The sequence below is a fragment of the Carcharodon carcharias genome, chromosome 6, assembly GCF_017639515.1.
Source record: "Carcharodon carcharias isolate sCarCar2 chromosome 6, sCarCar2.pri, whole genome shotgun sequence".
Lineage (NCBI taxonomy): Eukaryota > Metazoa > Chordata > Chondrichthyes > Lamniformes > Lamnidae > Carcharodon > Carcharodon carcharias.
Genome location: NC_054472.1, coordinates 83,964,715 through 83,992,195, shown reverse-complemented (window position 1 = coordinate 83,992,195; position 27,481 = coordinate 83,964,715). Strand labels below are relative to the sequence as shown.

The following is a 27,481-nucleotide window of genomic DNA, read 5'->3' as shown; positions in this document are numbered from 1 at the left end:
TAGGATGGACAGTTTTACTTCGCGTTTGCTCTGCAATAACTGCAGTTACAGGAAACCAGGCTGCTCTTTCAGAACTGAAATTACAATTTTTAGACAATACACTTTTTAATAAAACCATGTCTCCTGTATTATAATCAGAACCTTGATCTTAGTTCTGTAAAATGTACCGCATCTTAATGTACTCACAACAGATGCTAGTCAAAAGATTACATTTTTCCAGCAACTTTAAGTGTCTAAAATAATAATCTGTACTAAGCAAACTTGAAGTTAAAGAAATAATCCCTGGATGTTCCATTCAAAATTACAGCATTGGACTTATTGTTTACAAGTATATTTTGGCAGCAAGATGAACTGGTGTGCTCACTGATGTGAGGAAGGATAGTACTTGTGAAGAAAATACTTTTCCACTTCAAACACTCAGCAACAATCAATCCCAGGTCAGGTTTAGTGGTCAGGCACAATAGGAAGCTGCTTTTACTCTGTTTCTACTCTTGACGACATGACTCATCCCAACTCCCAACCACTCCTTGGCCACCCTGAGACTGTCACTTTAATGAAAATTGTGGATGGTTTTTGTGCTTTGGGTCATTAACTGAGTTACAGCTACCCAAATTCATATCATTCAGGAACCACAGCCAGAGACAGAGGCCTTCACCTCATTACTCTGTTCAACTCAGAAGCGAAGAGACAGACCCCATTGTGCCACCTAGTCCCAGTGACCTTTGCAGCAGAGAGTGGTCACCTTCTTGGGTTTGAGGCTGCATTGCAGCAAAAAGAACAATCTGCAGCTTATCCTCTACTTCTAGCCCTTCATCCGCATACAAAAAATTAAGTTATATTCCAAATAATATTCAGGACTGTATTTTCCAGGAGAAAAGTATTTGAAGTGCTTCATCCAGGAACATTCCTTAATTTACAAAAAGAAAATGTATTGTAACAAGGCTCCATCATTCGTTAGCAACCTAGGAATGACTTTAAGTTTAAGGTAACAAAGATCTTCGTATATGAAATTTTCATTTATCTAAATTGTTTTATAAAATTAATAAACTTCTTTTGAAATCAACAATTCCCTAAGTAAAGATTGTTGTACAATAATTGTCCCCATAATAACAGTCACATAATTATCTATCACATCAGCCATTTTGCCACACTAAGGCCTAGTTTAAGTTTTATAAAACTGCTATTAAAATTTGGCAGCCCTTTTTGTGTCTTTTATTAGAGTAAAAAAATAAAAAAAGCATATTTCTTTTCTCCATGAAGCTCTACTGCAATGTAACTGTTGCATTTTAAAAGAAAAACTTTATTGCAGTGGTCTCTTCACAGACTGCTCCTGTTCAAAATTAACCTGAGAACATAGAGTTTGGCTTTGAAGTTATAAAACTGATTGAAAATAGTCAAGTAGATTAATGGAGAAGAATACTGCTGTTCCAATTACGACAAATTAAGGCATAGAAAATTAATCTATTAGTAGCCTGTCATAAGAACTTGCATTTATTTTAATCCAATTTATTTAGCTTTGAAAATATACATATCTCCTTTTCGATAATTTCACTTTCAAAATCATTTCCCATAAGTATCAGTACCAACAATGAACAATAATTAGAGACTCTTATAGAACTTGACAACTTATAGCATTTGAAATTAGAATTTAGGTGATGAGTTTCTGACTTCTAATATAATCAAGCTTGCAATTGGCAAAACAACCCTTCTTACAGGCGGGAATGGTTTCCAAAATATAACTTGACACACACCACAGGTGAAAACAAGCATAATGTTAAAAATCATTCTATTTTTCATATTGTGTCTGCCTGAATTCTTTCTCTGCAGCCCATCACAGTTTTACATGATGTTGGCAAAATTTTTCTTACTATTTTATTGGCATGCGGCACCCACCACCTCCTGCCAGACCAGTTGCTGGCACTTCCAGTGGGCAGATCATAGCAAATGCAGGCCCCCCTGCAATGTCTGTAGATGTGCCCATGCAAGTGCCACGCTGTACAGGGAGAACCAGATCACTGAATCATCCATGTAAGTTTTTAAAAAGTTATAGCAGAAGTTTTTTTTTGACACGTTAGCACAAACATGTTTCTTACTAGCACAGAGATCCTTAATTGCAGTCCTCCATGCTCAAAGACATCACACTGCGTCTCCTGAAGTGGTTCAGTTAAAAAAAAAATCAGGGATTTGTGGTTCTCTGACGAGTCACAACAGAGCTGTCCAAACTTGAGAAACAACACTATGGATTGAGAAACCTGGACTCTAGCTATAGTGTGGTTTCTCGAGGATAGCAGCTCTAAACCTGATCTCAGATCAGCTTTAAGTTGCTTCCCTCCATATTTTCTAATGGTGTTGCTCTGGGAGGCAAGATCTTACTAAAATGTCAAAAATAAAGCATCTGTTCAAGCTATTATTTTCCTTCTATAAAACAGGGGAATTATTTGAATAATGAGTAACCTCCCACCCTCCGCTTTTCTTTCCCTTTAGCTTTATTGGCTTTTGAATGCACAGCATTACACAAGTACTTAGAAGTAAATGTTGCTTGCTGCAGCAAATAAATAATGTTTGAGGGGAAATTGTCAAAGCAGAAACAAATCATGAAATTGGCAATTTATGTACCGATGTAGTATAACTTTCAAGACGATTTGACTTTTCTTGCACGAGGAGAATCTCTATCTTCAGAAGTGACGGTCCCATTTACTCCATTAGCTGTAAAACAGGAAGACCAGTTACAATTGTTTTTTTCCTGTGGGAGACCTGGGATTGAAATATGATATTTACAATTTCAATCAATTACAGTTCTGGACTGAAACCAGTCTGTACAATGGGGAATACAGACAAAAATCGGAACCAATATAAAAGCAGATGAAGTGGTAATAAAATACAGGCTAAACCATACAGGGCAGGACTTTCAGCTTCAGTGGCGACAAACTGGCAGTATCAGATGTAAGTCAACTTAAATGAGAAGTGGTTGAGGTGTATAATGGGCGGCCAATCAGACATCGCTAGTTTACTCTCCAGCTGGAGCACCGCTATGGACTACAATGCTTCAAATAAGAAACTAAGATGCAAGGAAAAAACTTGAGATCTTCGAACACATTTCAGAAATAGCATATTATTCCTAATAAACTTGCAGCCAGAGTCAAGAACCTTTAGCATTTCTTCAAATGAGAGAGAATACAATTGCTCCTCACAGAAGTACATATGATGCCTAACTAGGAATAGCCTAAAGATAGGGCAGAATAAACACAAAAAAACAGAAATGGTGCAAATCTGGTATGAAAACAAAATGCTGCAAATTTGCAGGTCGTTATCTGTAAGAAAAATAATAGATAAAGGAGTTCAACCTGAAATTTTCATCTATTTTTTCCCTTCCGCATGCCTATGGACCTATGAATTTACACCACTTTCTATTTTTATCAGTCAGAGAATCATTGTAACATGTTAGAATTGAATTCAACTTGCAACAGATTGAACATTACAACATGATCTGCATTACTGCAGTATGGAATCAAATGACATTTTTGCATTGTTTTAAATGATTAAACGAACCTTTATTTTCTCCTTTTTTAGCTGCTTTGCTCTTTGTAATGGTAGCTTTCTTTTTTAGAGCCTGAATTTGTGCATGCTCTTTCCACCTCTTAAGTTGGAAATTAATGAACTTCCACATCATATATGCTTGTGTCAGGCAAATGGCAGCCAGGGCACTTATTCTGGAAGTAATAATAGAATTATATTTGTGGTTAAATTTCTTCAACTTCAATTTTATTAGCTTCACATATATTGTTCACAAAAGACAAAAGTCTGTCTTACACATGTGCCTTAGTATATTCATTTACACAATCTGTGACTCAGTTTTAAAATAATTTCAATTTTCTTCCTGCCTGCCCATAAAAACTGCTGTTCTTGCTGGGGTACAGTTCAATAGGTAAGCCAGTACTTTCCCCAGTACTTATCTCTTCATGCCTGAGCCAATTGCACTGCAGAAGGTATCACAGTTGATCCTAATTTCACATGGGCCTGATTCTTCTGGTTGGTGGGTCCCGCTCACTGATGCATAAAATGACATGTGGTGATGTCTGGCGTGTGCTCCGATATCACTGCGCGTCATTCTGATCCTCAGTTGGGTGGGCATGCAGCGGAGTCAGCTGTGCGCCCGCCAAACTGTCAAAGGCCTATTAAGGCCATTATTAAAACTAATTGTGGTACTTGTCTGGGCTGCCCGTCCAACCTTAAGGTTGGCAGGCAGGGGAAGAGCCCAGGCGGCCTTCGCATTTTTCATGGAACCTCATCGATGGGCAGGATGAGCTTTCATGAAGCGTTTATAAGTTTAATCAAAATTTTTATTAACATTCATTGACATGTCCCAGCTCATGTGAAATTTAAAAAAAAAATTATTTCATTCAACTTTTCATTATCAAAGTAATCTCCCTGAGGCAGCTCTGTACTTCAGGGAGATTGCCAGGCCCTTGCGAATCTTTGCGTGCACGTGTGTGAAGGAGTGCAGACCCTGACTTTCCCTCCTCCCCCCACCCGCACAGGGAGCACTGAGTGCTTCCGGGTGCGCGTCACGCTGGGCGGGCCTTAATTGGCTCACCCACAGAAAATGGCGGCGCACAGCCGATCACGGGCAGCAATCGGCTACACGCCCACTCCCATACTGTCTACCCGATGGCGAGAAAATTCTCCCTATGGTATACGTACACGCCAGCCAGGAACAGGAACTCTGGTTGCTTTTTTACCTTGCTTATTAGCCCAGAGCCACTGATGTCAATTGTAGTTCTCAAACTGATCAGCTAACTTGGTATAGACAAAAGACTGAAAATTTAAAAAACAAACTCGTGGAGAGCGTGTGTCACTGGTAAGGACAGTATTTATTGTCTATTCCCAATTGTTCAAGGTGGTGGTTGAGCGCTGCCATCCTGAACTGTTGCAATCCTTGTGGTGTACGTATGTATGTCCCAGTGCTGTGTTATAAAAGCATCTGAAGACATTCAGCAATGCTGAAGGAATGGCAACAGATTTTCAAGACAGGATGGTGGATGATTTCTTGGCTTAATACTATACCACTTGGTTCAGTTACCAATGGGACATGGAGGGATGCATACCCGAAAATAGTTCTAAACCAATATAAAACCAGTTGGGTGGTTTGGTGGCACTGTCTATTGAGAAGCAGGCTTGTACTCTTGATTCCCCAAAATTTAAAATATTACCATAATTCAATAGGAAGGATGGCAAAAATGACCACCAATCAGGAACTGGTACAGTTAATGGAGAGGAGTGTTTCATTTCTCACGCACCCTTCTTTATTTCACAAAAGGCACCGACACAGCCATCATACTTGTCCACATTTTGGGAGACTGACAAATCTACATTGAGAATGAATAGTAGGGGTCTGTGTCTAATTTTACAAGAGCAGCTCATTTGAAAATAATTAGCATAAGCTCCTAACACAGCTCTGGCCTTGCATAGGCAGGTAACTTAAAAGGAGAAAGTTCAAAATTTGGCTAGCAGTTAAAGTGCACGCATTTCCTTAAATTTGAAGTGAAGTGTTGTTTCAGCATTTGTAAAGGATTAAAATGGATTTGAAATATGTCGCTCTTTGCCAAGGTTCAAAAGTGGGCGAGAGGAAGAAGCGGCATGCTCAAATGTGGCAAATAAAGTGACAGAAATTCCTGTTGAAGTGTAACACTAAGCCTACGGGTAAGTGACCAAGTGGGGCAGAGCCCTACCCAGTCTGACAGCTGGCAATGTGGACGCACTGCATGAGGTGGGCCTGAGGGACCTGACCCAGTTTGGTAGGATCTACTGAATCGCAAATGTAATTCATTCAGAAGATGCGCTCTTCCTAAGTTGGCTGCAGGTGGATCCAAGAGTCAGCATAACTATATATCAAGTAAAGGAACTAAAAAGTCTCTTGTCTGGACTAGCAAATGTAGGTATTGGATTAAGCACAGGCGTATACAAAACTAATTAAGTACTCTCACAACATTTCTTGCGCTCACCATGGGAGTATTATTTGTGAAGATTTTCTGTATCTGTTTCTCCCTGCATCTTTAAGAGGTACCAATACTGGCTATAATTACAGTTAGTCACAGGTAGCGCTTCAGTACCTTGTGCAACTCATGGTTCTTCATGTGTGCGCTTAACAAGGGAGTAGTGGTTGGTTATTAATGCTGTACCAATTCCTGATTGGTGGACATTAAAATTCAATCCTGATTCTGTCCTCATCCAACATCCACACTTACATTTTGCAGCAGGGGGATCTGGATCCTAAACAGGAATCACCACCTTAGCCAAGGGATGGTGAAACCAACTTTAAAATCCAAATACACACTGACCAGGATCAGCTAGTTCAGCACAGGCCAAGAAATGAATCCAGGACCCCTTTGACCATATGGCTTTTAACACAACACAAAATGCAATTATCCATAAAGCCACGAGGGAGCTATGGAGGACGATAGCATTTTTGATGCAGTGCAGCCAGCTTAACACTGAAAAATTCTTCCATGTTAAATTACACTTTATAATTGATACAATATAATTCTCTCTCATTGCCATTAACTGCATTGCTGAAAGTAGATGCAAATGCCCACCACAGGCCCTTAGTGCTGGACACCACAGACACACAGAAATTACCATAGATTGCAGCACATAAAGTCACTTTTGAAGCCTTGAAAAATCCTTCCAAAACAGGGGTTGACTTATACTCAAAGTATAAAATGTGCACCACCAATGTAGGGCAGCCAGTTGCCATTTCGAAATGAGAAAAAAAATGTACTGCCAGTAACTCAAATCAATGAGATATGTTTTATTGAATTAATTAATTATACAAAACCTCTAACCACAATCAAAATGTTTTTTTTTTTAAATTTATTTTTTCAAGGGATTGTAGTTGTCGCAGCATGAGAAGCATTTGCTGCCCATCCCGAATTGGCCTTGAGCTCAGTGACTCACAAGGCTATTTTCAGAGGGCTGTTAAGAGTCAACCACATTGCTGTGGATCTGGAGTCACATGTCGGCTAGGCAAGGACAGCAGATTTCCCTTCCTGAAGAGCATTGGTGAACCAGATGGGTTTTTATGACAATCGATGATAGTTTCATGGTCACCATTACTGAGACTAGATTTTAATTTCAGATTTTATTAACTGAATTTAAATTCCACCAGCAGCTGTGGTGGGATTTGAATTAATGTACCCAGAGCATTAGGCTGGGCCTCTGGATTACTGGTCCAATGACTTTACCACTATGCCAACATCTCCCCCAAAAACCACCAAACTAATCATCTTTGGCCAAAAATGCAAAGAGTTCATCAAATACATTATGATTCACTTTGGCCCTGGCATCATTCGCATTCTGGATCAGATTTGGCACTTCTCAGTTTCAGAATCATCCCTCCACAACAAATCATCTTTCTCTCCATCCATGGAACTGGGTATTCCACATTTTTTGAAGGATTTAATGACACAGTGCACAAATAGTATCCCACGATTTGATGATGAAACTACACAAAACATCAAACGGGGCAGTGTGCCTATCTCTACTCCATGCAGTTTTTTCCTCCAGCAACCATACATCTATTCCATTCAGTGCAACTATGATCCTTGAATGGCTTGTTGAGGCAAGGGTTGAATATGGACGTTAGGCCACTGCATTATCTGCAGTGTGGGTGTTATTTCTTCACAGGCGCCTCTTGATCTCATTGGTTATATAGGATCTAAATATGTCCCACAGTAATAAGCTGCATTCTTCGAGGAGGCCACTGGGATACCTATTCTATACATTATTGGTCCACAACTTCACTCCACCCTCATCCATCCAACCGTTGTCATGGACCTGCACAAAACCTCCTGCAGGGAACTTGATTTTACATTTGAAAATTACCATAGGCTTTAAATTTTGTTCCTATGGCCATGCAGGCTGGTACCACCATGAGTATTTTTTCTTTAGTCTTTCACAGGATGTGGGCATCGCTGGCAAGGCAATCTTGTCCTCTCATATCCTGTGGTTTTCAATAAACCCACTTTTGAACCTTCCCACTGCACAGGTTGCAGGCATATCGAAATTTATGGGAGTTTCATCCACCTTGCTGATGTGATTTAATGGATACTGATGTTTTTGCCGCTGTCTGATGAAGAATCACTGGAAACTGGTAATTTTGACATGAACATCTTTTGGTGTTCTGAGCAATCTTGGTCTTTTGCCAGAACACTAAAGATTTTCATTCCATAAAGTGGCTACACCAACTAGCTATTGCTCTGAAATCTTGGCTGGACTTGAGGTTTGATTTGCCCCACTTATATGTGCCATTTCGACAATTTGGGGACCCATTCTAATACATGCTTCTCAAGATCAGGCCAGTAGCTGGTCCCTGTTCTCATGGTGATTTTGGGCATCTTCTTCAGGACAAAATCTTCCTTCTTCCATTCTCTTAGCAGTTTTTCACCAACACCAAATTCTTTTGCTGCAGCAGTTACTTGACAAGTTAGCAAATGCTGCTACTTAGAGATTGAAAGCAGCTTTATACTTCATCCTTTCTGCCAGAGGACCCATTTCTATCCATAATTTGCTGTGCATGGTATTCTCTGTGTGGTTGTGTTCTGAACGCCCATGCATCTTCTTGGCAACACAGCCCATATGGTTGGCTTGATCCCATACACCAACTTATAAGGGGAGTAAAACATACATTTCTAAGGTGAAAAATTGAGGTTGACTCCTTAAGCAAGTCCAACATTTGTTAGCAGAAAAAAGTTTGGGAGTAGGGGGGTGTTCAACTTACATGCAGAGTATAAAACTAAGCATGATTTTTTGGCACTGAACAAAATGGGGGCGTCTTGTATGTTGGGTCAAATTATTCACCATGATCTATGGAATATCATGTAATGTTATTTCCTTCAGCTGAATGGTATTGTGACACTCCTGCATGTGCTTCAAGTGGTCTTTTTGATGGATACAAAAAGAGCTTAGATGTCCATCTGCCCAAGCAATGCTAGTTTCACCATGTAACTGGAAAGAAAATTCAGCATTGTGTTAGAAGTATACAATAATAATTGAGAGGTGAATTGTGGGTATCTGAAAAGAATCCCTTGGTAGCATTAAAAGAATAAGGCGGCAACTTTCTACCATTAAGATGTTTTATTTTACATGTTTTATCTCTGATGGACCATGATTGTCTTTTCTGTTTATCTCCCTTGGTCTGAAACAACTGAAATAGAATGTTGAATGTTCAATTAAATCAAACAGATACCATTTGAGATATACAAAGATCAATTTTGCAGTGTCTGTATTTAAAGATGATCCAAAAATGCCATGTCATTATTGACCTTAACACCTATTCTTCTATCCTGAACAAAAATTCAAGGAAACAATATATTTTTCAGCATTAATAGATGTGAAATGTTTACCTTACAGCCAGTATGTTAAAGTTTCCTGAAGCTAAATCCAGGCTTTGATTTTGAGCTCCAGCAAGGCCAAATCCAAATGTGAGGACAGATAGAGAGAGAGTAAGCAGACGTGCCACTACAAACAAGAAGGCCCAAAGGGTAAATCTAGAATTAGAAAGATAGATTAAATCGAAGATATTGCATTCAATACACACAGAACTGAGAAAAACAAGTGTCAGAAGGCTGGAAAATTCATTTAAAAAGCCAAGTGAATTTTAACTTGCTCTTCAGGAAGGAACCTGCAACACCAAATTATTTTTGCTCTTCTGTATTACGTTTCCTCCTCCAGCTCAGGGTAAAGAAATAATTTCTATTTATATAGCACCGTTCATGGGCTCAGGACATTCTAATGTGTTTCATAATTAACAAAGTATTTTTAAAATGTGTAGTTATTGTTGTAATATATGGAAACATGGAAGGCTTTTAAAGCCCAGCAAGGTCCCACAAAAAGCAACCAGATAAAAGACCAGATCATCAGTTTAATGATGTTGGTTGAGGAATAAACATTGGCCACGACACTGGCAGAATTCACCTGCTTTTCTTTCATTCATTAGGCAGAACAGACTTGGTCTAATGTTCGCTCATAACAGTACCCATGATAATGCAACACTCTCTGTACTGCACTGAAGTATCAGCGTGAATTATGTGCTTAAGACTCTGGAGTGGAGCTTGAACCCACGATCTTCCAGAAATCTGGACAGATGATCAATGCAAATTGCAAGAAGCTGCTGCTGGACTAAACCATTGCTTTCAATTCTTTCTCTGAGGTGGGGTGATTTTTATTTTTAGGTAGGTGAGTTACAAACTCAAATCTGTATGATTAGGAATCCGATCCTCCTTGCACGCATATTTGTAAGCTGTAGGTCAGTAGAGATGCCACAGAACAAGTCATTACACAATTGTATTATTTGAATTTGTGACACATCAATAACCATATGGCATTCTAGAATTAAATTGACTTTGTCTGCCAACAATGATTTATAGAAACCAAAGTGGTGGTCAGTATGACAAATGAAGCAACACACTATTTACACTTTAAATCATTTTTCTGTAACTCAGATAATTGGTTGTACAATGAATCCATATCAACAAAGGTAGAGTGTAAGGGTATCGCAAATACAGATCCATCCAAATATGTTTTCCTTAATTTTTCCTTTCTCATGAATATATTACAATTAGTTCTTGAAGAGAATGCAAATAATTCAGCTGCAGACTGCATGTAATCCTAATCTCCAAACTAAAGGGACCAAATAGTAAATCTGTTAAACTTTAAAATAATGCCTCTTATTTACACAGTCTAATTAATGTTGCTCCTATCCTGTTTCAGTGGACTATTCTAATGCTGGTTTAAGTTGAATCTCAACCATGCTCTTTGCTTTGTACTTGGCTAACTAAATGTTTTGGTGTTGTATATTAGGTGGCAAAATAAGAGTAAAAGCTGAAGCAACTGCAAGAAGGGTTGATGTCTCATGAAACTAACCTCAAATTGTTTTGTGTCATATTGTAGGTGTTCTCTATAGGTGAGGGAAATATCTGGTTGGATTGTGTTGATGCTGCAAACGGTCTCATTGTCTCTGTACCAAGAGTAAAAATAAGATCATCCAGGGGTTCTCATTCTGGAGCTCTGTCTGGTCAACCCTGCAGCAAAACTCATGTGTACAGCCAATCAAGTATTGACATGCGGTGGTGACTGGATTAGGTTAGGCTGTGATACTCCCAAGATGCACTGTTTCTGCTACCACCTGAGAATGGCCATTTTGATAAAATAATGGGGACCTAGCAATGCTCTTGGGAACCATATCACAATATAAGTGACCACACTAAAAAGGATGAAATCAGGAGCAAACAAAGGCCCACAAATATTTTTCAGAGGTGTCAAGTGAAGACGCCAGAGATTTTCCACAACCTAATGCATTTTCCAACAATAAAGATTCAGCAAGTAACCTGTGGAAAGAGTAACAGAGTTAACGTTTTGAGACCATATGACCCTTCTTCAGAGCTAAAGAGAGTAGAATATGATGGATATTACACTGTTTAAGAGTGGGTGGAGCAGGTGGAACAAAATAGAAGGTCAGAGATAAGTGGGAGTTCAGGAGAGATTGACAAGGATGTCATGGACACAAGACAAAGGGAGTGTTAAAGACACTACCATCAAAACATTAACTCTGTTTCTCTCTCCACAGACGCTGCCAGACCTGCTGAGTTTTCCCAGCATTTTCTGTTTTTATTTCAGATTTCCAGCATCTGCAGTATTTTGATTTTATTTCAGCAAGTAATGGTTAACTTGTATATGAACTTTTCATCAAAGGAACAGAGCTTCAAGGTGTCTTATTTTGAGTATTTGGATCACATTGAATAATTAAGCTTTCAGTGGTCAAAACTTAGAACAGTTTGCTCAACCTATCCACTAATCATTGAGCAATTGGAAATACTAGATGTACTTACCCCCTTTCATTCTTTTCATCACTGAAGTAAAACAGGCGAGAAATATGAAACAAAAGTTCCACAAAATAATGCAACACCAGTAGTACTAGGCCAAAACGGTTCAGGCTAGAAAAAAAAAGGTAAAATTATTCACAAAACTCTTTGTCATATTAGCAGGTAAAGGGCAATGGCATCTGCAAGTTTTGCTGAGGAGTTACCCCATTCAGAGCAAAGGCTAAAAGATCAGCATTGAAGAGCCCGATTCTCAATAGCTAATTATAATATGCACAAGTGAAAGCTGTCCAAACACATAACTACTAGTGTATTAGAGTGTTCCATCTCTAGATTAGGGAAAAATTCAGCTACAATTTACAGCATACCGAATTCCTAATTGAAGCAGCTGTGCAAGGCAAGACATGAAGGCCTTTTTTTAAAAAAAAGTATGTGGATGGATAAAAATCTGACTCCTGTACATAAGCTCATAGAAGACTATTTGCAAGATGCTTGTCTACTCTCTGGTTTGCGAAATACAAATAAATAAAACAAAAAAACCCCACTTACTTTAGCAGATAAGCTCCAGCAATATGAAAAACATACAAACTGGTATACAGAAGCTGCCGAGGAATATCCTCCTGAAAAAAGGTACACAATTAACAGCACAGAGTATAATTTGAATGTTCATTTTACAGGTCTTTGATTCAAACAAACAATCTCACTGGAATGCATAATGCAAAGCATTATTTTAGTAACATTTAGTAATCAATAACTTAAACCTCTGACTTATCAGGCCATAGTACAGCATTAGTACACCAACCATTTAGCTCTTTTAAATATAAATGACAAACCTTGCAAACAGTTAGTAAGCCCTCTCCAAATATTCACAAGGAAACCAATCTGCTCCTTCTTAAGGGAGCAAGGATCTGCGCAAGGTGTTGTAAAGCATTTACTCATTAGACACACTAGAAATTGCTTTACCCAATCTCCTTTCTTCTGAAAAGTACTGTTTTGTTGGAGTGTGGCTCCACATGTACTGATCATGCTCTGGTATCTCTCCCAATTGACCACTGTATGGGTGGAAATTAATGCTCTTCCTTGGAAGTAGGCTATAATCGGGCAGGAAGTTATGGGGTGGAGACCACATCACCTTCCCAACTCCCCCCCATTAAGTCCAGGTTGTGCAGAATCAAGGACAGCCTTCTTGCTCAGAGGCCAATTGAGGCCTGTGAGTGGTCAGTTAAGGGCCTCATTCCACTGCTGCTTGTATTCATCCTGGGGCCATGACATGTGGGTAAACCACCAGGTAAATCCTTGTGGGTGCCTGTGGAACTGTTTGGCTGGTGGGGGTGGGGGCTTGCCTCCTCAGGCAACCTGTGCCCAACTGAAGGCAAGGGAGGGACCACTGCCCTTCCCCCACCTTCACATAAGCGTCTCCAACCGGCCCAGGGTTCCCACTCCATTCACCTTTGTCTAGGGGGGACTCCAGTAACAATCTTCATTCTCAGGCTGCCAGCAGCAGGCCACCACTCCTCGTGGTGCTGCCAGTACTGAGGAGCTGTCAGCCTGGATGGCCAGCATTTCTTTGGTGGGACATCTGCACAGCACCAGAAACTGCAGCAGGAAATTGCCCTAGGGAATCAGGAACTGATGGCAGGCAACAGACTACCTAATTTGGTCACAATCCTGGAGGGACTCCCAGAAATGGCCATACCTCTCCAGCCAGTGGACTGGTCTACTGCCATGCCCATTAAATTCCACCATGGGCGAGAGCCTTGGCATTGTACGTTAGGCTATTCAATGACTAGGCAGGATAGGGGTTGGTGGGGCAGTGGGGGAAAGATGATTTGAGACACAAGTGTGGCAATGTCCTCATCCAATGATCACACACACTTGTACCCACTTTCCGGTCCATCATTTGACTGAAATCAGGAGTTTAAACTCTGGTGGTTTTTGTTCCTCTTCCTAGCTCAGAAGCTCTAAGACTAACTTCAGCTGCCTAGCTGCAAAAAACACAGAGTGGTAACTTAAACCAGAAGCTTCTTGTCTATATAGCTATGCCAAGCAGTGGCTTTGCTCTCTCAGCTACAAGGAAAAACTCAGAGTTGCTTTCTATAACATAACCTACCTCCAATATCTATGCCTACTTCCAATAACTAAGCCTTAGATATTGGAGGTAATTTGTCAATGGCCCATCATGGAGCTTTGTTAGCCATTAGTGTGGATTGGATCTGCCATCATGTTTGCTGCTAGGGACCCTCCACTGGGAGAGCAAAATCACTCCTATTATCTTTACTCAATTTTCATTGTTAAAACACTCATGCCTCCCACCTGTTGCTACAAAGATATGCACAACATCTTCTTAAGCCCTCAAGCTCACCTTCCGGGTTTTCTGAAAATAAAGTTCTGGCAAGGCATGAAACCAATATGCCAACTGTGCGATGTAGAAAAACTTCACCTGAAATCTAAAAGGACAACAAAAGCTATTACAAAAAATATACAAGAGAATGTGACAATTTAGAACAAAATATGTGCTGTATAGTCCCATGCCAAAGTCAAAAAATGCACAAAACAAAACAGGAATACAAACAGTTAAAGACATACACTACTAAATCAGCAGTACAATATTTTGAGAACCTTAACATTACTATAGGTTATACATAGAATTTCAGGCATTCTAAGGATTCTACATTATCCACGATCATCAAATAAAATTTTGCTGCAGCTCTGAATGGTTACTGCTAATAGCAGAATATAACAATTTTGTTCATTTTGAGAAGACATTACTTCTCTTTCCTACATTCATTCTGACAGGATGACATAATTATGATTGATAGTACTCTTTACCTGGGATGGCTGTAAGGTGCTCTAGCTAAGTAACTGAGTGATCAAATACACAGCATCATATTTCACCTATATAAAGAGTCATACGGACTCGAAACATTAATGCTGTTTCTCTCTCCATGGATGCTGCCAGACATTGAGTTTTTCCATCATTTTCTGGTTTTATTTCAGATTTCCAGCATCTACAGTATTTTGCCTTTAATCATATCTCACCTCTTGTACAAATGTTGCGACTGGTCAGCAAAATGTAACACTTTGGAAATTAATCTTCATTCTATTCATTGTCGTTATTGTTTTGAGCTTCTCACATTGAACATTGCAGTCCTAAGATTTATACAAATTTAATTAAGCAGAAAATGTTACAATTAAAATTGGGGTTACAGCCATAATCTCACATCACATGAAAGATGTGGCATCATGCCCAGTAAGTTTATCACAATGCCCAAGTTGGAATTTGGCTTGGCCTTTCCTTGTATCCTCTTCTGAAGGCAGTCAACTCCAGTGCATCACCCAAGTTACAGTTTTCAATGCAACAGTCTGGATAGTGAGTGTCAGCACAATATTACATTGTAGGGAACAGTAAAATCACAGTGTGGAATATCAACATTTTGGAAAAGGTTGGTGGGGGGAATAGTCTGGCCCCATGATAAGTCCCAGGATGTTGATGGTGAAAATTTAGAAAGATGGGCTCCTAAATGGACAGTGGGTAAGGACAATGTGTAACTCAATTAAACAAACCAGAAGGTCCCTGATTTGATACAAGTCCAAATGACCTTATCTTGTGGGTAAGGACAATGTGTAACTCAATTAAACAAACCAGAAGGTCCCTAATTTGATACAGGTCCAAATGACCTTATCTCAACTGAGGTGCCAGCTGTTATGCTCAGTGAAAGCATGTTAAACATGGACTCTAGTATTCATATAGAAGTTTCTGGAATTGTCTTTTATTTAAAATGGACACTAATGAACTATTAAGATGGCCACCCAGGGTCAGGTGGGTGGCCTTTGCAACTTCAACACAGGCAACCTGAAGCTTCTGGAAAGTTAATAATTGCATCACCCTGGGTGGGGCCTCCCCCTGGAATGAGTATATCAAGACAAATACTTTGTGTAATTTACACTCCCTGTTATCTGGGGATTTACCCAAAGCACAAGTCCAAACTCCATGGGCAGAATTTTACAGACCCATTTTGGCAGGGGCAGGACCATAAAATGCGGCATGGATTTTGGTGGGACTATAATATCCCGACCCCTGTCTCGGACTTGGAACCCTAATCCTGAGAGCTGGGCAGAAATCCTGAGTAAGTGTGAACAAATCATCCATTACCCCATTGTATAGCAATGGGTTTCAGCTAAGATATTCTGAATGGACAATACCAGTTTTGCTCATGACTGAAGCCAGCTGGAAATAATGAGTTTTTATCCAAAGACCCAGAAAGACCTGGGCAGTCTGCAGAAAACATGGAAGAGACAGCAGGTACCACAAAAGGCTGTGTCATATTGGCCTTTAAGGACCTGGAGGCCATACATCTTAAAAGAGCCTCCTAAGCGGATTCCAAAATCCCAAGTCCATCTATAAAGAAATTTGAGCCGCTATACAGAAACCACAAGTGCCTAGCTTCATGACCTACCGAACATTCATCTCTTCAAGGGAATCCTGCAACAATCCGATGTCTGATTGCAGCTATTTGAACCCATCTGAACTAAACTCAATAGTGGAAAAAGATTCCTTTCTTTATTGGGCCTGCAGTGACTATTCTTCTACTATGAACTCAACACACACTACGAACTATTCTTTTGATTTTCTTTAACTGTACCTTTCTTGTGTGTGTGTGTGTGTGTGTGTGGGAGTGACTGACATGGCATTTAGACTTTTGGGCTGAACGTATGAATAAATAACCCTCTATTTAAACCCACGAAAGCTTGCTGCTGTTACTTCTAAATTGACCACAGACTTTGGGAGCTAAAAGCCATATCTATCTTCCTCTCCAAAACCACACTGATTACGGGCAGTAACGGGAAGGGAGTTAGGGGTTTCAGTTTATCTCTTCTCCCCTGTCGTAACACAGCAAAATTATCAGTCAATGATAGAGGAAAGCTATCTAAGATCCCCTGCTTGCCACCCAGTTATTCCGACTAAAAAGCATTCATGTGTAGAAATGAGATAAACATGGAATCCAGCATGGCTGTAGTGCTTCCAATGTTTAATAGGCTAAAATGGTTACTGTGTAAGCTCATATGTAAAGAACTAGGCAGAGGAATATGATTGGTGCCCAATAAACCACAGGGATGATTCTATAGTCCTGAACTCTCAGCACAGAGCTGTGCTCTACAGGGGACACAGGGCAGAACAAAAATTACAACATTGCTGCCCCAATTCTTTGAGCCATACTACCTGCAAGTACATCTTTGAGAGTGCACCATCACCCCTCATATACCAGTATATGTCAGTGCTTCAGATATGGAAGGTAAACGGATAAAAATAAAGCAAAAAGAAACTATTTTTAGGAAGATAAAAGGTATCTCTATGATATATTTCGCAATCTCTCCTTTGCCTCCACCTATCGCTGGCCTTCTATCTAGCTTCACCTATTCCACCCCCCTTAAACTGTATACATTTCACCACATTCCTACTTCCCTTTAGCTCTGAAGAAGAGTCATATGAACTCAAAACGTTAACTCTGTCTTTCTCTCCACAGATGTTGTCAGACCTGAGTTTTTCCAGCATTTTTTGTTTTTATTTTTAGGAAGGCCCATGTTTGAATATGGCACTGATGTTTTCCAATTTGTGTTTCTTTTACTTTCAGGAATTAAAGAAGTACTCACGGCATCAGTGTGTGGGGATAGCTTTCCCATAAATTTGTAGGATTTGTTGCATAATTTTCCTATAAAATAAAGGAAGTGTTTATTTCGGCCATGTGATAATGCACTATATTTAGTGAAACTAATAACCATACAAAATAAATGTTATACTTACAGAGTATAGAATGCACGTTCCCCAGACAAAAGAAACCAGGTAAAAGGCGCCGAGTTGTCCAGATTCATTGAATTTGCTATGCTTTGTTTTTGAAAAGTGCATTCGCCTGTTGATTTTCTGTAAAGAAAGTTCGTGGTCATTTTTTGAGTGGAGAAATGCATCACTTTAGGGATTCGAAAAAATGTAACCATACTCACATCAAGCACGTACTCTTGTAAGATGGCATGGAGAATGATTGCAACCAACGTGTAAAAGAAAATTGTGGCCAAATCTTTCAAGCCGTAATGGTAAAGAATAAATTGTTCAGTCTTTTCATCTAAGAAATTAAACAAAGAATTCATGATTTATCAGGATAATCAAGACTCAAATTTTATATATAAAATGAAAGCACAAATAGGTCTATTATAGGTGATTGTCTCTAGGAATTAATACATGCAAATTGTGGAAGGAAATGGAAAAGGAAATCTACAGGCAAGGAGAGATGAAAAGCAACATTATCTTTGGGGAGGTTTTCAATTGTCAATTGGAACAGAAAGAAAAGAAAGACTTGCATTCATATAAGCACTTTTCATGGCCACCAGATGTCTTGAAGCACTTTACAACAAATTAAGTAGTATAAAATGTAGTCACTACTATAATGTAAGGAGTGTGGCAGCCAATTTTCACACAGCAAGCTCCAACAAACAGCAATGACCATGCAACTTTTTTGTGAAGTTGATTGAGGGATAAATATTGACCAGAACACAGAGGGTAACTCCCATGCTCTTCTTCTTCGAAATAGTGTAATGGAATCATTTGCAGATGGTGGCAGGACTGGTAGGGCTTTAAGAGTGCAGGTGTTCCTGAACCCCTCAGTAATGAAATAGATTAGCTATATAAGCTAAATAAATGAGTATCTTGAGAATAATGATCAGCATATTTTTTGGTTTAAGATTCAACTATAAAGGGAAGATATCAGTACACAAACTGGAACTCTAGATTGGATTAGTATATTTTAGAAAGATGAGCTGCAAGCTAGCTCAGGTGAAGTAGCAGGGGAAATTGGCATACAGGACTGCAGAGCAAGAATAGGATTAAGGACATTATATTCCATTAAATTAAAACAACTAGCAGTTTTAAGATGCCATGGATAAAGTTAGAGGTTAGAAACGAATTAAAATTGAAGAAAGCTTACAAGGATTATAAAAATAAACAAAAAACAAAAGGAGAATTAGAAAAATAATGAAGTGCAGGACAAGGTAGGCTAAAAACAGCGGAAATTTATATAGCACATTTACTGTAATAAAACATCCCAAGCTGCTTCGCAGGAGCATTATAAAACAAACTATGCCACTGAGCCACATAAAAAGATATTAGGTCAGGTTACCAAAAGCTTGGCAGAAGAGATAGATTTTAAGGGGTGTCTTAAAGGAGAAGAGAGAGTTAGAATGCTGAGATGATTGAGAGAAAGAGGTATAACATTATGGGCAAAAAAGAAAATTTTAGCTACTTTAGTTAGGCTAAAGTAAGACAAAGCACCAAGGTCAACCAGCTACATTCTCGGATCCTGAGGGAGATTAAGGAGGAAACTGCTGAAGTCAAAGGAATTATGGATGCGATTTTAACCTCTCCAAGGAGGTGGTAGTCAGTGGGACAGAGTCGGGGGTCGAGGTTAAATTGTTAAAAAATGGAAACCCGACCGTAAGATGCTGCAAGTGTGCTGACATCCAGTTTAACTGGGCTGTGTTTTTAGGTCAGATAAGTAACGTGCTCTGGAGAGGCCAGCTGGTAATTATAATATATGAATGAGGACGTCTGCTTCAGTTTTTAGCAATTTGAATGTAATGGCTATGGATCTAGTTTCCCAGGGCTCAGGAAACCCGGCAGCTGAAGGGAAGCAAGAGCGACCAGATGTGGGCTGGCAGAGCAGAAGTAAGTTCCCCTGGCCTCTCAAGGAAACCTGCCACAATCTCTCCCCTCATCTGCTGATCTCTACCCCACTTCATGTTAATCTCTCAGATGTCATCTTCAGAGTTTCCCCTCTCTCTCCCTCTACACCCTGCATTCTGAATCTCACAAGCTCACACCAATTGATATTCTTGATTGCTGGACTAAGTCCTGCTGCACTTTTTCCATAATTCTTCTTTCTGAAAGTTATTATTGAATCTGTTCTCACCACCATTTCAGGCATTGCATTCCAGATCATCATAACTCACTATATTAAAAAAAAACTCCACGTCTCCCCTGGTTTATTTGCCAATTACATGGTAACGGATCCTTCTGCCTCCGGAAACAATTTCTCCTCATTTACCCTTCACGATTTTGAACGTCCCTATTAAATCACCTCTTCAGCTTCTTGGCCTTAAGGAGAACAACCCAGTTTTTCTACTTTCACCACCCTGCAATGCTGGGACCATTCTGGTGAAACTCCTTTGCACCCCCTCTAAGGCCTTGACTGGCTTTCTAAAATATAGCACCCAGGATTGGACACTATACTCCATCTGCAGCCTCAGTGACTCAAAAGTTTAAAATATCTTCCCTGCTTATCTATTCTATATTTAACAGTTTCCCAATTTGCCCCACCATGTTTAAAGCCTATGTACATACACTCCACGCTTCTCTGTTCCCCTTAAAAATTGTAAGGCGTTAGAACAGGGAGCAGGAGAACTGCTCACAAAGGAAGAAATGTCACTCAAATGAAGCACAGACAGCACCTCAGCAAAGAGCCAATGCCTTCAAGACAAAATAGAAAAGGGAGAGAAAACAAGTCAAATAGTCCAGGACTCCCAAATATTAAACTCATAATTAATCACTAATCTACAACAAATTAACTGCAGTATGGTGAGGACACAAATCTATATATCAATACTGTGCAATAACCAATCCCACCCTTTTTTTCTTGCTTTGGTGTCAGATCAGAAAGAGGAAGAATGGAAAATGCATTAAATGAAAAATATAAAAATGGAACTTTATTTCAGTAGAAAATTACCTCAAAATATGTTTATTTAATTCTCAAAGTCTAGAGATATTTTGCAATAGTACTTGCCTCACTTTTAGGTAACTTAGCACCTTTGAGAACCATAACATTTAAAAAGTAACCCAATGAATTGGCCGATCTTAGTTACAGCAGTAATAAAGAAACCAAAGTTGGTCCAAGTTCCCATAGGAAAAGGAAAAAAAAACTCAACCAAGTCTCCTGATTGCTACCAATCCTGTCTGAAAATGTACATGCAGTTGGCAGATAAAGCTCAGCTGACTTACATCACTGCTTCTGTTCAGTCAAATAGCCTTCCAACATTCACCATCCATCTTCATAGGCACAAAATACGTGTGGGCAACCAATGCCCATGTGCCAACAAGGAAGCAATAGACTTAGGAGAGGATGGGAAAGGGAGAAAGCTGGTAAGGAAACACCACCATCATTAAAATGTACAACTCTGCTATGAAGGCCAGTGGCCCACATTAGCAATTCTTCTCCTCAACTTTTTTGTTGCTTCTCAACTCAGCTATTTCACAACTCTCCTAGCCTTGCACCCTCCAACACTTTGCTGCCTGTGTCATGAATCGCACCAAGACCCATTCAGTCTTTATCTCTGTGCTCACTTGACGTACATTGGCTCCCAGTCCAGCAATGCCTCAATTTTAAAATTCTCATTCTTCTTTGCAAGTCCCTCCTTAGCAACACCCCTCCCTATCACTGTAAACTCCTCCAACCCTCCGCGATCTCTGCACCCTCTTAACTTTTGCCTTTTGCACATTCTTGGTTTTAAGTGCTTTACCATTGACGGCCATACCGTCAGCTGCCAAGGCCCTAAAGCTCTGGAATATCCTCCCTCAACCTTTCCACCTCTTTACGTTGCTTTCCTCCTTTAACATGCTCTTTAAAACCTACCGTTGTCCTAATATCTCCTGACATAACTCTGTCAAATTTTGCTCGTTAACATTTCTGTTAAGCAACTTGGGACATTTAATTACATCAAAGGCAGTATACAAGTGCAAGTTATTGCTGTGAGAAATCTTAAAAAGGTGAGAAAACATACCTGTTGCAGTGAATGTAACATTATATTGAAGAGTGACAAAAGAAACAGCTATCTTAGCGGTCATCTGCAAAACAGGAAAGTTAAAATATCAGCTCAGCTACCATAAATAAGAAATGACATCTTAATCATTAGAAATCTTACCCAATTTGCAAGCACCAAATAGAATGTAAAATACAGCACTTGACCTCCACCTCCTTTTCAATGGCTATGAACCAAGTCCAAGAACTCGAGAACAAAACTAAGGTACCATCCCAAGCTCTGTTTTAACCTTGTCTTCCACACATTCCAGTCAACAATGCAGCGGTCAAAATATTATGGGCCACATACACTACAATAGCTGCAAAACAGTATTATTCTTTTCAAATTTATGTACATGCTGGTGTATGAACAAAATATGTTTTGATCAGTCTTAAGTCAGTGCTGGAAGGAAGGACTTTAAAAGTTGTTCATCTTGATCTGATAAGGGCAGCACTTGAGGCAATAATTTATTTAGGAGGGAAAAATAACATCCACAGTTCACATCTGATCATGTGCATGTTTTGGCAAGGGATGAGGTCAGAATTGGACTTCACAGTCAAATGTTAATCTGTATGGTTTAGAGTCACAAGTGAATTAATGGTCACCATGGTGAAATAACAGGACTGTAGGGATGTATGGTGGGTTGTAGGACTGGAATTTTGAATGTTCAGTTGGAAGGTGGAAGTCAGCAGGAAAACATTGCAATAGTTGATTGTGGAGCTTACAAAAGCAAGGATGAGAATTTCAGGCATAAAGGCTGAGGAAGGAGCAGAGGTTGGAGATATTATGGAGCTGGATGTAGGAAGAACGTATATAGAATACAGAATTGGAATTTCAGCTCAGGGTTAAAGAGGATGCTAGAGTTGCAAATATGCCTGATGAAACATTAGACAATGGCTAGTCAAAAGAACTGAAAATTCCCAATGTTTAGTTGGAGGAAACTGTAAACAGTCCAGAGAAGCTTTTTCAAGACTGATTTGGTCAAATAGTCAGATAACACAAGAGGCAGAGGAGAGATTGATTGGTGGTGAAGAGATAAAGCTGGGATGTCAACACCATGCAGCTGACTCCACATCTAACGCATGGTATTGTAGATAATGCATGGTATTGTAGAAAAGGAAGAGAGTTGATTCTTAGGGGACTCTAGATCATTGGTTTATGAGGCAGGAAGAGAAGCCATTAACTGGAGATGACCTGTCTACATTGGAGAGGTAAGAGTAGAATTAAGTGGGGCAGTTCCACTAAGTTGTACATTGGAAGAACTGTGTTAGAGCAGGGTGGTATGGACAAATGTCTCAAATACTCCAGAAATCAAAGAGGGAGAATATACCATGCTTACAGAGGATGGCAATTGTGACTGATAGGAGAATTTCAATGCTGAGGCAGGGGCAGGAAACTGAGATCAAGAGATGCAAATGTACCGTTGTGGGAAAGATGAGTATGGGAGGTGACACATGTTCAAGAAAAGGAGATTTGGAAATGGACAAATAGATTGTGGGGTTTTTTTTTCCCCCAGAAGGGATTATCAATTCTCTAAGATATGGGAAGCCAGTAAATTTTTAGTGAGAATGGGGGTGATAGGTGTGCAAACTATAGTGTAGATGAGTGGAAGGAGTCTGACAGCCAACAAGAACTGCCAAAAAGTCCATTTGTAAGATTATAAAGATAAGTTTTTACTGGAGAAAGGCGAGAAGCAGCCAGGAAATGTTGGAAGGGTGAAGATTGGTATTCGAGGATGATGTGTGGACTTCCATGTCAAAAGCTTTAGGGCGGTCAAGGAGCTGCTGGATGACTAATGCACCAATGTTCACACACTGGTGACAGATTGAAACTGGTGCAGAAAGCTGAGCTCAAGTTCAAGCAATAAAAGAAAGGTTCCATATCTCTGATGGGGCAACTGAGGCAGGCAATGGATTTGAAGCTCAAGTCAGGTAGGTGTTTAACAGTGGTGTACAAATTCTACAATTGGGAAAGTAGCAAGTGTAATGACAAAATAGGAAAAGACATTCAATGAAGGTTTAGGAATGGAGAGATTTTAAAAAATGAACTTTAATTTAAGATGACAAATAACTTGACCCTACTTCATGAAATTTTTTTTAGAAGTGACTTACATTATGTTTATATTTGTTCTTTAAGCCATCTCTTAGTTTTTCAGATGAAGAGTCAAATATACTCTTCAGGCGAAGCAGCTTGAAAGAGCAGAGGATAACTGAACCAGGGTACACACATTACTTCAGTACCATTTTAAAACCAAAAATGTTACCCTTATTTTTTTTTTAAATAAATTATAGGTTCCTATGTCTACATTTATGTTGGAAACTGCTTATAATGCAAACAGTTTATAACTATACCTTTTTGCCAAGCAGGGCCTCCTCCACGGAGAGTATAATCACAGTGTGGCAAGTCTGTTGTGCAATTTGATTTTAAGCACAATTATAGGAAATTAAGAAACATATGGATATACAGGAGAGGTTTTCCGGGGAATCAAGGAGTATGGAGAGTGGGCGGGAAAGTACAGTTAAAGTCGAAGATCAGTCATAATTATACTGAATGGCAGAGCAGCCTTCACAGGCTGTATGGTCTACTCCTCCTCCTATTTATGTTATGTTCTGTTCTTATGTCAAGTGTGGTTAAGATACAGGGTCTGCCCCTGTGATTCTACACGAAGCAAATTTCCTACATCAGTGAGGCCATTTAGGACAAAAACAGCATTAGCTGCACGATGTCTCCAAACGTCTCTAAGAGGAACATGTGAAAGAGACGCCAAGTTAAAGTGAATACAACGATAATCTAACTCTGCATTTGGATCAGGTTGTATTATCCTTTGACCCAGTTCTGAAGATGATTTATATTTGACTTGAAACGTTAACTTTATTTGTCATTGGGAAAATGTTAGCGTCTATAAGGACGTAGTAGCAGAGCATTTAGAAAAATATAATATAATCAAGCAGAGTCAGCATGGCTTCATGAAGGGGAAATCATACCTAACAAATTTATCAGAATTCTTTGAGGAGGTAACAAGAAAGATTTATAAAGGGGAACTAGTGGACTAATATATTTGGATTTCTAAAAGGCGTTCGGTAAGGCATCGCACATAAGACTACTTAAAAAGTTGAGCGCTCATGGTGTTAGGGGTAATATATTAATATGGATAGAGGATTGGCTAACTAATAGAAGACAGAGTTGGGAAAAGGGAGGCATTTTCAGGATGTCAACCTGTAACTAGTGGAGTGCCAAAGAGATCAGTGCTGAGGCCACAATTATTTACAATATATAATAATTACTTGGATGAGGGAAGCGAATGTACTATTGCCAAGTTTGCAGATGACACAAAAATAGCAAATGGTGAGGATGATACAGAGTCTACAAAGGGATATAGATAGGTTAAGTGAGTGGGCAGAACTTGACAGATGGAACATAATGTGGGAAAATGTGAGATTATGCACTTTGGCAGGAAGAATAGAGGAGCTGAATATTACTTAAATGGAGAAAGACTGTAGAAAGCTGCTGCACAGGGAGATTTGGGGGTCCTCGTGCATGAATCACGAAAAGCTAGCAGATAAGTTTGGCAGGTAATAGGGAAGGCAAATGGAATGTTGGCCCTTATTTCAAAGGGAATGGAGTATAAAAATAGGGAAGTTTTGCTAAAACTATCCAAGATACTAGTTAGACCACACCTAGAATATTGTGAACAGTTTCGGTTCCCTTATCTAAGGAAAGATATACTGGCATTGGTGGCAGTCCAGAGAAGCTTCACTCGGTTGATCCCGTGTATGGAGGGATTTCTTATGAGGAGAGGTTGAGTAGGTTGGGGCTGTTCTTATTGCATTTTAGAAGAACGGGAGGTGACCTTAATGAAACATATAAGATTCTTAGGGGCTTGACAGGGTAGATGCTGAGAGGTTGTCTCCCCTTGTGGGAGAGTCTAGAATCAGAGGGCGTAATCTCCAAGGGGTAATCCATTTAAGACAGATGAGGAGGAATTTCTTCTCTCAGAAGGTAGTGAATCTGTGGAATTCTTTGCTGCAGAGGGCTGTTGAGGCTGGATTGTTAAGTATATTCAAGACTGAGATTGACAGATTTTTAATCAGAAAGGGAATCAAGTGTTTTGGGGAAAAGGCAGGAAAATGGAACTGAGGATTAGATCTCATTACATGGCGGAGCAGACTCGATAGGGCAAATGGCCTACTCTTTGCTCCTATATCTTATGGTCTCTCTCCATAGATGCTGCTCATTATTTCCGACACTGTTATTATCTTTTTAATATCTTTTGCGTGTATTTAAAACAAGTACAGGAACATCCAATAATTCATATATCTAGATATTAATGTTGGAAACTATGGGTAAAGATAAAGCAGAAAGAGCTGGGAAACTACACAACACAGAATTGTACACGTCAGCCCAAGCTGTTCCTCCAGAATGAACAAGAGCAGAGCCCCCGCCTCTCCCATCGCGCACGGCACACTGGGTACTATAGTCCACAGCCTCGCCGCCTCCATTCACTGACATCGCAAGGGCACTACAGCTCCCATAGCACTCCGCGGCAAGAGCCCGTGGATGCAGCAGGCAGTGTGGTCGCCGGACGGGGGGGGGGGCGGTGTAGGTCGGTGTCGTCGGGGGTTGGGTGGGTGGGTCGGGTCGGGGTCGTCGGGGGTGGGGGGGGTCAGGTCGGGGTCGTCCGGGAGAATTGGGTTGGGTCGGGGTGCTTGGGGGGCGAAGAGTTGGGTCGGCCCGGTGTAGTTGTGCGGGGGGGGGGGGGGGGGGGATCGGCCCGGTGTGCTTGTGGGGGAGGAGATCGGCCCGGTGTGCTTGTGGGGGAGGAGATCGGCCCGGTGTGCTTGTGGGGGAGGAGATCGGCCCGGTGTGCTTGGGGGGGAGGAGATCGGCCCGGTGTGCTTGGGGGGGAGGAGATCGGCCCGGTGTGCTTGGGGGGGAGGAGATCGGCCCGGTGTGCTTGGGGGGGAGGAGATCGGCCCGGTGTGCTTGGGGGGGAGGAGATCGGCCCGGTGTGCTTGGGGGGGAGGAGATCGGCCCGGTGTGCTTGGGGGGGAGGAGATCGGCCCGGTGTGCTTGGGGGGGAGGAGATCGGCCCGGTGTGCTTGGGGGGGAGGAGATCGGCCCGGTGTGCTTGGGGGGGGGGGGAATCGGCCCGGTGTGCTTGGGGGGGGGGGGGGGGGGGTGGGAATCGGCCCGGTGTGCTTGGGGGGGGGGGGGGGGGAATCGGCCCGGTGTGCTTGGGGGGGGGGGGGAAATCGGCCCGGTGTGGTTGTAGGGGGGGGGTGTCGGCCCGGTGTGCTTGGGGAGGGGGGGGTGTCGGCCCGGTGTGCTTGGTGGGGGGGGGGGGGGGGGGGGTGTCGGCCCGGTGTGCTTGGTGGGGGGGGGGGGGGGGGTGTCGGCCCGGTGTGCTGCGGCCCCCCCCCGCCGCCGCCGCCCGGCCGAGAGTGCAGTGACTCATGGGCAGGGCGGCTCTGCCAATAATCGGCTCCGGTCCGCCGGGGACACTGAGCAGAGCCGAATGCCACGTAATCCGAGCCCGGACAGCCGGCCCGATTCCACTCATCCCCGTCCCAAGCGCAGTTTCCCCTGGTCCCGCTCACCTCGAACATGAGTCCGAGCAGGAAAACCATGGCGACACACGACACGATGTCGGCGTGGTTCTGGATGATGAATTCGTGGCTGAGCACCGGCGGGTTCTTGCTTTTCTTGCGCAGACCCATGGCAGCGGCTTCCGAGTTCAGCTACACTCGGCAAATAGCGATGGGCCC

At 41.1% G+C, this 27,481-nt stretch overlaps 1 protein-coding gene across 1 annotated transcript; it reads right to left on the bottom strand.

The window, feature by feature from the left end:
- tram1 (translocation associated membrane protein 1) lies at nt 1-27,465 on the bottom strand. The gene is made up of 11 exons (XM_041190171.1): nt 27,314-27,465; nt 21,699-21,762; nt 17,877-17,995; nt 17,680-17,796; nt 17,529-17,587; nt 14,239-14,323; nt 12,426-12,496; nt 11,886-11,990; nt 9,402-9,545; nt 3,550-3,710; nt 1-2,706 (listed from the first exon to the last, which is right to left on the bottom strand). The coding sequence occupies exons 1-11, from the start codon at nt 27,431-27,433 to the stop codon at nt 2,633-2,635; spliced, it is 1,119 nt and encodes a 372-aa protein (XP_041046105.1). The 5' UTR covers nt 27,434-27,465; the 3' UTR covers nt 1-2,632.
- Nucleotides 27,466-27,481: the final 16 nt, after the last annotated feature.